The sequence below is a fragment of the Plectropomus leopardus genome, chromosome 5 (genome assembly GCF_008729295.1).
Source record: "Plectropomus leopardus isolate mb chromosome 5, YSFRI_Pleo_2.0, whole genome shotgun sequence".
NCBI classification, from domain to species: Eukaryota; Metazoa; Chordata; class Actinopteri; order Perciformes; family Serranidae; genus Plectropomus; species Plectropomus leopardus.
Genome location: NC_056467.1, coordinates 19,670,774 through 19,682,608, shown reverse-complemented (window position 1 = coordinate 19,682,608; position 11,835 = coordinate 19,670,774). Strand labels below are relative to the sequence as shown.

Here is an 11,835-nt window from a genome sequence, read left to right as displayed (position 1 = left end):
AAAATTTACTTTGAATTGTCTTTGTTCTTAAGAAGACATCTTCCCATAGTCATATATTTCTCTATGAAATCAACATACGGTGCTTAATCGGATAGCGGTATTAGTCAGTATTCCTGTTTTCTTGGCTGCACCCCGTCATGCCCTGCTGTTATCGTTTATTTTGAATGTGGGCTGATCGCCTGCGTTATCAACCAGTCACCTCAATAATTCCCCATCATGAACAACTTACATACGACGAGTTAGTCATCCCGGTTCAGCGGCACAGCACCGGTAACGGCAGCGCGGATGGGACACAACGTCCTCCGTTGATCCTCGTCTCTGACGTTGCTGTAGCGCTGACTAATAACTTGTTATCCCCAACTCTTCCCTTTCTGCCTCACGCCTTTTCACACATGGGCTGGAGAGCTGGAGCCCCGACACAGCAGCATGCCCGCCCCGTGACATTGCTTGACATCACAGCCAACAAAAAACGTCCTCGCAGCCTATTTGAAAATTTTCATTCATGGGTTTACCAGCCGGTCTTCCCGCATTTAGCCGGTGGAGCTACCCCCCCAGAAAAAAAGCCTCCCTCCCTCCCACCTGCCACATTCCCACTGGTGTCCTCATGTAGGCTATAATAATGAATCACTTTCTGCTCAGCCGGTTGATATTTGCAATGACAGGCGCCGATTTCCGTCACTGCTGCCCACTGTCCATGACAGAATTACACTGTTGTTTACCAGTTTGTGCTTTTTTCATTGGGTTGGATGAGGCTGCTGTTGCTGCTGTGTGACACGGAGTCTTGGCTACACTTAAAATCCATAAATATGTCATCTAACTCAAAGATTGGAGCCTATGGGATATTTTTCAAGTCCACACTTGGCACTGTGTCTTTAGGTAGTGCTCAGACCCAGATGAGAGGGAGTCTCTCAATAGGAATCCCGAGGGCGTGTCCTGAGAAACTTTACAGCAGGATTTCCCTCTGCATGCCTCGGGGACACCGTCGCTGAGTGACATGATTTCTACGTGTTGGATAAATGAGCCATTGTGTTGCTTTGTCAGCTGATGTTTCCAGGTTATTCTCGAGCCCTACATGGCACTCAGACAAACTGGGGGGGCTACACTCTTAGAAATAGAGGTGCTAACCAGAGCCATATATAGTTCTTTGGCTTATTCCCAAATGAGAACCATTTTTGGTTCCTTGTAGGACCTTTTATTCCAGTTCCAACTGAAACCCTTTAGGAAGAATCTACCCAGACAACAACATAATACAAAGAACCATCTGTAAAATGTTCCACCCAGAACTCCCTATGAGAGGTTCTACAGAGAACCCTTCTATGGTGTAATGATCCCACTCAGAAACCTCTCTGGATTCTATCCACACATTTTCCACCTAATAAGGGTACTACAAGAACCTATCCAAGAGGTTCTATTGAGGACATTTTTATGTTCCGAGGGTATCATCTAGAACTCACCCAGGGGATTCTACTGACACCCCTTACATATTTAAAGGGTTTATTCTAGAATCCACACAGGAGGTTTTACGAAGAATCCATTTATATTCCAAGGGCATCATTCAAAACTCACACAGGGGACTCTAATGAGGGGGCTTTCAACTAGAACCCACCAATTAGGTTTCATCAGGAACCCTTGTTAGATTTCAAAGGTTTAATCTAGGACCCACCTAGGAAACTTTAGAACCCCTTTATATTCCAAGGATTTCATCTAGAACCCACCCATGGGATTCTACAGAGAACTCTTATTCCAAAAGTTTGATCTGGAACCCACTGAGGGAGTTATATCAAGGACCCTTTTCATATCCCCCCTTTCCTTCAAAAAAGTTATTTAAAAGCAAATGGTTTTGGGTACAACCTCAGCCCTTCAGTATGTGTCCTGTTGAGACCTTTATTTCTAAGAGTGTTTATGATACCGAGTCTCCTGTTACCCTATAATAACTAAAATGATAATAATAATAACAATAATTATAATAATAATAATATTCGAATATAAAGCATGGCCTATATCAACTGAATGAACGCAACAATACTCCCCAGATGCGGATAGACATCGTAGACATTATAGGAATATTATGTATACCTATTTTCTTGATTTAGCCTTGACCCATAAAATGTTCCAATCTTTATAGACGCATATAGTCCTATTATAGATTCTTTCCATATTTATCATTCCGAAGTTTCTTCATATTTCCTCTCAGAAATTGTCAGACGGTGAGAAATATCTCGTGCCTGTGATAGTATAAAAAAACATCTATTATTATCCGTCGGAGAGGTGAGCTTCTGGTCCATTTCAGTGGGAGAGGGATTCCCTCAACGTCACCAAGGATACCAAACACAACACCAAAGCACAAATATGGGCATGTACGTCAGCGGAACTCCGAGGCGGGACTTCGACGATAGAAATGCCTTGGTTGTACTCGAGGAGGATGGATTCATTCATAAGACAAGATCTGCTACTGTGCACCGTAATAACAGCTAACGTCCTCCGGCGGACATCGAGTGGACTTTATGGATCTATAATCGCATTTTTGACGGGCGGATACCGGTGAGCGCTCCGAGGATTTAACGCTAAACGAGAGGAAACGAACTTTTTAACAGATTGAACTGGGACGCTTTCCCCCTTAAAGCGGGGAACTGGATTAAGCTTCTTCATGCAACTTTTTTGGAAAGAAACCAAGAGCATCTCACCGGGGAATAGCAAAAAAATCAGCAGCGGTAAGTGCAAGCTAACTTTATTGTGTTTGAAACAAATGTAAAGTCACCGTTATAAAGTAGGTCAGAAACATCTGTCCACCGCTGCCCGGCAGGCTGCTTAACAAGCCTACGAGATGCTGACAGACATATTTCCATGTTGGCATTAATTCAAAAATTAACTTAACGTGTCATCAGTTATAAAACACTCTGATGGACTATAGGAGGTTTCTTCACCGATCGATGAACTGATGCTGTCAAAAGTGGCTTAGCTATTAGAAAACAGGCTACATTTTAAATATATGATATTTGGTTCGGTTACCTGCATTGCCTATAACATCAGTCGTTTTCTCCCTACAGTACCTCTTCTTTAGTAATCTTCTTGTGTGTGCCACTGCCCCGCCGTTGCAGGTGACATCGCGCTCTCTCTGGTAACTGCAGGTGTCGCCTTCTCTCTCGGTCCCTCCGGGGAAATGTACCAAGGCTTCCCCGGCGACCCAGACAGCGGATCCCGAGGAAGCTCCTCTCCATCTCTAGAGTCTCAGTACCTTTCCTCCGTGGACTCCTTCGGGAGCCCGCCGACCACCAGTGCCCCGCAGGTAAGTTAGAGAATATTCATAATAATGCATGTTGGAATAAATATCTACCTAAGAATGAAAATTAGCCCGGAAACAAACAAAAAGACTAATGTTAATGCTGTTCATGTGTATCTTTTCATAACTCGTACAAATCCGGTTTATGATATATTCATGCATAGATGCTTATATTAGCCCTACTGGTATAGGCCTACTGACTAAATATGGCATGTGTTTTACTCTCAGGCTATACTCTGCATGTTGTCACATAATACTTTGTAAATATTAACATAGACATGTATTTTCTTTTTAAATGTATGTTGTTGTTTTTTAAATTAAATGCACGTCAGCTGTTATTAATAGGGCGTGTTCTAACACTATATGTAACACTAAGTTTTGTATGTGGTAGGTTAGCAACCCTTGTGTTTTTCCTATGACACTATGACATAAAGACTGTGCCATAACCAATAAGCAAAGCAAAAAAGCCTAAAATGTCCTATTAAGAAATTTGAAGTTCGTATGAATACAACCCAAAATGACATAGCCAATGAATCAAAGTAGTTAGAATTATCTAACTGCAGTGAACAGATTTTATTGTATGACTCTGGTCTATGGTGTTTTAGTGACACTTTTTTAATCGGATTCTGCTGTTGTTGAGATATAAACAGGCCTAGTCTCGCTGATTTGAACACTTGAGTGTAAATGTAGCTCTGTGTGTTGCCTGTGGTAGCCCCGGCAGCAGCTCGCAGGCTTTGACAACGTGCTCAGTTTACAGCACGCCGCAGAGCGGATGACAGAGCGCTGGAACTCTCCTACGTCAGCGCCCTGGCCCCGCCCCTCCCCGTTTCTCTCCCTCCACGCGCTCCGCTCCGCTCCGCTCAGGCCTCGCCGTGACGTAAATGCTTGTTCTATTTTGGAGTGCTACGTAACGTTGCCAAGGGGAACACCGGGGGTGTGACGGGGGAGGAGGAAGAGGGAGGGGGGAGACGCTCGTCGAGAGAGACGATTGGTCGAGGCGGCCGTTTTCAGAGACGCCTGTCCCAATGTCTTATCACGCTTTCATAGCCTGTGAATATTAATAAAAGTCGATACTGTCCATAAATAAAGCAAAGGCGACAGTTATGGGTTCTCTTTGTGTCGTTATATGGCAATAACAAAGTTGTGACACAGGAACAAACAGACTTAAAACTAATGAATTAAAGATTTACACAGCGTACTGCCATTTTTTCCTTTGTTCTTACACCTCAAATTTTCAGGTTCATAAAAATTTCCTCTTGTTAAAGAGTCAGAAAACCTCTTTTCCACACTTTTTGAAATCATATTGATCATAGCCTACTTAAAATGTATTTTTTTCCTATAAGAATATTGTTCATTCTTATAGTGTGTTGTATGTTGTGTGTTATATGTGTGTTCATATATATATATGGACAAATTATCTGGAGGAACTTTAATAATGGCAGCTCTTGATTGTGAAGGCCTGTATTTCTGCCTCTTTTTTTTGCCTTTGTCTAAATGTGTTTACCCACCTGCAGTGGCTTTACATGTTGTGTGACATTTTATTTGTTCATGTCTCCTGCTCAGGAGTGTGTGTCAGCGGGAGCTGGATTGAGCATTGTAGGCAGTGGGCCAGGGGCCAGCGTCGGAGGGGAGATGCCCGGTTCATTCGTGCCCACCGTCACCGCCATCACCACGAGTCAGGATCTGCAGTGGATGGTTCAGCCGACCCTTGTCTCCTCCCAGGCCTCTGGACAGTGTGGTACCACTGGTACCACGACCATGACCCAGCCAGTGTCACTGGTTGACCCATATGACATGCCAGGCCCCAGTTATTCCTCAGGGTCTGCCTTCACCCCTCCAAGTTCGGACACTCCTGGCCCAGCTCCGGGCCCCATCCGCCAGTCCAGAACCCGTAGCCGCCGTACACGAGACGAGTCTGTGAGTGAAGATGGAGATGTTGGTGTGTTAGTAAGTGTGTGTGCTTGAACGGTTTGTTTGTTGACATGTTACACATGCAGTGTAGGTATATCAATCAGTCAATCAATAACTTTATTTGTCCCCAGTGGGGCAACTGGTTGTGCAGCAGTGGGACACGTATTTAGGACCCATAAAACACAGAGTACACAATAGAAACTAAGACCAAAAATACATAACTGCATAACATCTTTAACATAAATATACAATGAAGAAAATATTCAGTTAGTTCACAGATTAAACAGCTCCATCTACTGTGAACTGTGCTTTAAAGCAGCGCCGTACACATATACTTTCAGGGGCAAGGTTTATAAAGAAGAAAAGGGCATCTCCTCGTCTGATAGGCCCCTCTGTCATGCACAAACCTTCTAAATGGCGCAATAAGGGCAGATAGGGGCTGATATATGTAGTAGACAATGTGGGAAGCATATATATATATATGATACTGCCAAAGTGTAAGGACATGTTTTAAATTTTCTCAAGAATAGGCCAAATTTGCTCTTAAAACAACCTTAACCTACCCAGTCCATTCCACCCACCACTGCTCCTTTGACACTACATTCTCAAGATCAGGGACAGAACTTTAATCCTAATCCATTTCCTATTTTTCCTGTTCTCCTAGCTGACACCTGAGGAGGAGGAGAAAAGGCGTGTCCGGCGAGAGAGGAACAAGTTGGCTGCCGCCAAATGTAGAAACCGCCGACGAGAACTCACAGACAGACTGCAGTCGGTGAGCTTGGCCATGTTATAGCTGCCAGAATGAGTAATGATTTTAATTCTTACTTAGGTTACTTCCCATAGCTTTGCGGTGTGTTAATAAACGAGTACATGTGTGTATAAGAGAGATTATGGTTTATGGTAATTGGGTGTTAAGCTGTGGTTAAGACAATTATAGTCATCAAGACAGACTACTGTACCCACAGCATTTATGGCCTAATTAATGGGCTCTTACATAAGCCACCTTACATATTTAAAGGTAAAGTGTGTAAGATTTAGGGGGATTTGGTGGCATCTAACAGTCAATATCAGATTGCAACCAGAAAAAAGTGGTTTGAATTGCTTCAGTGCTCATTGTTAAGGAGGTTTTCACTGTGAGCCGCATTATCTGCAGAGGTCTCTTCCTCTCCAAAGCAAATGACCCAGTGATTTAAATGGACAAAACACTGAATAAAGCAGTTTCACGTAACAAATCAGTGCATCTCAGGCGCTGTTTGGCATCTCAGAGATGGGCAACTCACCCACTAAATGCAATTGTGAGCCCTCCTTTTTGATACGTTAATGTTTGCTCATCTTTTTTTTATCCAGACGTTCAGGAGGTTTTTACCATGAGCCGAATTATCTGAAGAGGTTTCTTCCTCTCCTAAACAAACAGACCTAGTGATTTAAATGGGCAAAAACACTTAATAAAGCAATTTCATATTACAAATCATGTATTTCCAACACTGTTTGGCATTCCACTTCAGGCAGCTTGTCCAACACATGCTAATGGCTGCTCACATTTTTTTTTTATCCGCATATATTCTCTTTCTCTCCAAAACAAAAGGTCCCTGTGATTTAACCTGCTGGAAACACTGAATAAAACCGTATCACATCACAAATCACTGCTCATTGCAGTTGGGCTTCTTATTATGATGGCTGTCGCAAAAATGCAAAGATGTGAAAATGCAAATAGCCCTATCTGGTGCCAGTATTTGGTTTTTCATTCTGGGCTATTGAAGAAACATAGTCATGCAACATGGTGATCTCTGTAGGACCTTCTCCAGAAAGCTGCTCAGCCTTTCAGCCAATGTTTCTCAGCGGCCATTCGTGGTATTGCAGTGAAAAGAATCTGTTGACAGAGCAACTCAAACTTAAAACAAAGTCACATATGAATCTTGCTTTTAAAAATAATTGCGTCATGGAAGTTTCAATTTGAATTTTTTTTCTGGAGCTGAGAAAAGTGATTTAAAATCTGTCTATGAGGTGAGCGGGAACTCAAACCCGGAAGCTAGAAAACCTCTGTGGCCTTTGCTCCAGGCAAGCAACTCCACATGAGTCCATCTTTGATCTGGTGTCTAGATATTGTTAAAGTCTAAGCCTGCTCCCTATGTCAATGTAAACAACTCGTTTCTGCTAATATCCCCCTAAACTGTACACACTGGACTTGAACTGCAGGAGAGGAAGGTATTTCTGCTGGGATGCATACATGCACCTCCACAAACACTGAAGTAGAGGTTTAGTGAAGCTAACACTTCTATCCACATCTTCTTTCCTCCTCTACCCATTTCACCCACCTTTGTCTTCTCCCCTCGTCACTCTTCCCCCATTTCTTTCATGCTCTGTCCCTGCCCACAGGAGACGGACATCCTGGAGGAGGAGAAGGCAGAGCTGGAGGCTGAGATCTCTGAGCTGCAGAAGGAGAAAGAGCGTCTGGAGTTTGTCCTGGTAGCCCATCAACCGAATTGTAAGATCCCGTACCAGGACCAATCTCAGCACAGCTCGGCGCTGCTCCCTCCAGTCCAGCCCCAGCCCCAGCTCCCTCCCCAGACCTTACAGCCTCCTGTCTCCATTGTGGGCCTGGCTGTGAAGGAGGACTCTTTCTATCTGCCTCCTGCCTACACAGCCCATCCGTCCTCCACACAGTCCCAGCCTCCGGTGCAGCAGCAAGTCCAGCAGCCGCCTCAGCCAGGGATAATGCAGGAGGTAGAGTTTTCTAGTTCTTTCTATGGCTCAAGTGAGCCGGCACCAGGCGGGCCGTGCCTCATGGCCAGCGACAGTGGTGGTGGTGGTGGTAACCATGACGATGCGGCCATTGGCAGCTACAACACCTCATACACATCTTCATTTGTGTTCACCTACCCAGAGGGAGCCTGCGGGGTCAGTGCCAACCAGCGGAACAGCAGTAGCGAGCAGTCATCTGATTCCCTGAACTCGCCTTCTCTGCTGGCGCTCTGACTGACCGACAGACACACGCGCACACATATCAACAAGCACATACATAATGCTTGCTGGAAGTAGAGGCTGAGGCAAGTACACGCAGAGTACCTATCAGTCTCACAGATTGAGAAAAAAAAAAAAAACAACAGCCAATCGCTTGTTTCTGATTTGGTTAAAGTTTACACATCCATGCATTCCAATCAAGAGCCATACAAATAGTTGCACATACATTAGATCTAACCTTTAACGACAACATATTAACCATTTCTTGTTTTGTATAACCTGCAACTGGTAAAGTGAATAAAAACTGAGTCACAAAGTCCAAGTTGCAAATCTTAAGTGCTCTGAATTAAGAGATTAATCCACAATATTTTCAATCTTGTACAGTACATTGAGCTTACTTTACATTCAAACAAGCACCAGTGCCCCCAACTTGTTCCCTCTGTCGGTTGACTTTTACCAGTGCTCTTGCTTTCATCCTTTTCCATCCTTTTCTTACTCTTGCTGAATGTATTTGTGCAAATCTGAAATAGGGACGAAGGACTTTTCAGGGTCTTTTCTTGTGGGAGACAGAACTGCTGATTTCTCGCTCACCTCTAACCCTTCATCTGCTCGACCTCCCTCTGCTTCTTCATCTGCTGCTTGGACTTGACAAGTTGGGGATCTGAGTATCACAGCTTCCTCTAAAACCTTGTGCTTTCTTCTCTCGTTTTTTTTTTTTAAAACACAAAATCTTCTGCCTACCGTCTGCTATGCGACCCATCTCTGCCCGTCTCTTGTTTCTTCTCTTCTGTCTCTGTGTTTCTCCCTGTCTCTGAAGTCGACCCCAGAGAGCCCGAAGACCCCAGAGAGCCCTTGGGACCTTGAGTGAATGACGGCCCAACTAACACGCCCTTTTGCACCCTCTCATACAAGGACATGGACGCAACCCCCCTCCCCACAAACAGAAGAACCTTTTTTCTTGGAGCGCATTGCTCAGAGCAGATCCTTACAGCAGCAAAATAATTTCACACACGCACATAATGATGAACGCAAAATGCAAGACGGACGTCACTGTCTTCTGCTGAGCCATTTTTCTATGTTCACACGATGAAGATTAGACTTATGTTGTGAGGCCCAATAAAAAAGAGGATGGAAAGAGGTTTAAGAAGGAAGGAAGGAAAGGAATCCAACCAAGCGGGACAGACTCATACGGAGAGTTGATGGATAAAGAGGATGATCCTAAACATCCATTTTTAGAGCCAAATGTTAAAAATCAAAGCAAAAAAAAGTAAGAAAAAAATCTTGCTCTTGCCAACTGTGTGGAAGGGTGGCCTCAGTACAAACACCTCCATACCACAGAGCCTCATCACCCTGGGCCTACATGCGTATATTCATCGCTTTCAAGTCTCTGAACTGAAGATGCAGATGTTTTGTGGCAGCGCACCAGCTCCGTGTTTTGCTCCGAATCAATCAGATGTGAACCGATGCCTTTATTTAGAGAGAAGACTATTTTGTAGTGATTCAGACAACCTCTAAACATTTGGGCTCAGTGGTCTCTGTGCCTCCCCTTTTCTCTCAGTGGAGACGAGGCGGGGGTGCGTTTATTGTGAGTGCGTCCACTCTGAGGCACCTGGCCCGTTTATTTCTTTCTTTATTGAGGTTGACGTGGCGAGCGAGCACAAAGCGAGGCCTGGAAACAAAAAGGGGAGAACATGTGGGCTGATGTCGTGGAGTGAGCGTCCTTTCTTTGCCTGTGAATTTGTATAATTTGTTTTTCCTGTATGTTTGAGTGAGAATTGTTATATATTTTAATGTTTATTTTTTTGTGTGTATGTGTGTGTGTTTAATTGTTTTGCATTGACCTCTGCTTTCACTTGTATTGTTGCCATTTCTTGTTTTTTTGTTTTTAACCTGGTGATTTCCTCATAACTGTTACTATTATTGTTACATCGTAACTATTGTTTCATTATTTTATTGTATTTTCATTTGGCAACTTTGGAGGCATGTTGTGCACTACAGAAAAAAAATTAATTATAAATCTATATGCATACATATATACAGGTAACATGTATATATAAGTGTATGTACCATGATTGTAAAGTATGAATGTCTGCAGACCTAAATGGGATATTTTTGTCAATGAAGAACAAGATAAAATGTTACTGAGGTTTAGTTTTAAAATGAATATTTTTCTAAAGGAACAAAAAAAAACTATAATAAATCTAAAATACTGCCCTGTCCCTCAACATGAAGCACGATGTCACTGCCTCTATTAATGTGTATTTATGTTTTATAAACAATATAAAGCACTATCCAATTTACATTAAATGTATGTTTATAGTTATGATGTTAGAAGGTTGTGGTAACGCCTTTTTTTGTTTGTTTGTTTTTTTTCTGTGAGGTCTGTCCCAAAGCTACTGACACCTTAACGCCACTTGATCCTTAGCAGACGCAAAATGAGGAAAAACAGTAGTGTGATTGAATGTCTACACACATATTAAAAGTGTTCAGACTGCAACATTATGACTAAACTGTTTCATTTAAGGTTAAAGTATTTCATGCCCAGTATACATTTCTGTCCAGTATACACATATCACTCAATAACATTGTTATTCCCTAACCGAAACATGTGTTTGAAGGATAACTTTAGCCTCGATATGAACATAATCATGTCAATCCATTCTTGTATTCTAGCAGTTATTTTGTCAAATTGAGATTAACATTTCTTGTGATTGTATTTGCTGGATCAGAAGCTTTATTTTCAATAAATAAACATGTTTATTCAAAAACAATGGCTAGATTAATGCTATAAACGTGTGGCTCTCAGTGGTCAGAAAATGGGCAGACCTCAGTTTTTTTAAATGTTGAATAAGGACTGTGTTTGTACAGATGTTGGAGATGCCTTTTGATTTCTCTCCAAATGCAAATGTGATGAGAATATGTTCTGGTGTAAGAATAAGCATAAAACATATTCACTATAGTTCTCATGTATATAGGTTTTTGTGGTGCTACTTATAGTATATTATAACGGCGAGGCAGTTTCACACATTGTATGGTGGAAGGCTACACAGCGTTGTTACTGAGGCTCCAGAACAAATTAACGCACTGCTTGTCTCATCGGGACGTTAAATCCTGAACTGAAGCCAATAACATAGTGAATTCCCAGCAGCTGAAGCTCTGAGAGCCCAGTAATCACTCTGTCATTTTATTATGGTTTAATATCAATTACCTGTTACATCTTTAAGTATGATAAACAGATCTCAGAGGGCCCTTGTACTGTACCTGCACTCCACACCAGACCACAAACCAACACATTATTCTTTGCCTCCATCATTTTTTCTGTAAAGTTACAATCACCAGTGGGTTGCTGATAAATGGGAAAAGTTGACAAAGAAGGAAAAGGAGAAATATTTAGTTATAAGAGAGAGAAACTGCCTGCACCTTCTCGTACTGTACAATGGCTACGTTAGCGTTACCTGAACAAGAGCTTTCCTATTTTTCTATGATGAGGTGAATGTTTCTATTTTTCCACAAGTCCCACATGCGCTCTTATTTCATATTTTCCCTGCTATGAAATGCAATACTTGTGATCCTCTTGGATGTAGCAAATACTCAAACTGATGGCTACAAAATGTCAAGTGTGATGATGTATTGCTTTGATTATCATTTTTTTGTTACAATATTAAAAGTTATCCACAATATTG

The 11,835-nt window shown here is 42.4% G+C and overlaps 1 protein-coding gene across 5 annotated transcripts; it reads left to right on the top strand.

Annotated features, from left to right (window-relative positions):
* Positions 1 to 2,446: 2,446 nt before the first annotated feature.
* Positions 2,447 to 10,920, top strand: fosb (FBJ murine osteosarcoma viral oncogene homolog B). Of its 5 annotated transcripts, XM_042486592.1 has the most exons (6): positions 2,447 to 2,711; positions 3,099 to 3,286; positions 4,844 to 5,227; positions 5,856 to 5,963; positions 7,568 to 7,915; positions 8,076 to 10,920. In XM_042486592.1, the coding sequence occupies exons 1-6, from the start codon at positions 2,648 to 2,650 to the stop codon at positions 8,139 to 8,141; spliced, it is 1,158 nt and encodes a 385-aa protein (XP_042342526.1). In that variant the 5' UTR covers positions 2,447 to 2,647; the 3' UTR covers positions 8,142 to 10,920. The 5 variants fall into 5 exon arrangements, with proteins under 5 accessions (XP_042342526.1, XP_042342523.1, XP_042342522.1 ...); XM_042486589.1 differs by having other exon boundaries at positions 3,129 to 3,286; positions 4,844 to 5,197; positions 7,568 to 10,920; XM_042486588.1 differs by having other exon boundaries at positions 4,844 to 5,197; positions 7,568 to 10,920.
* Positions 10,921 to 11,835: the final 915 nt, after the last annotated feature.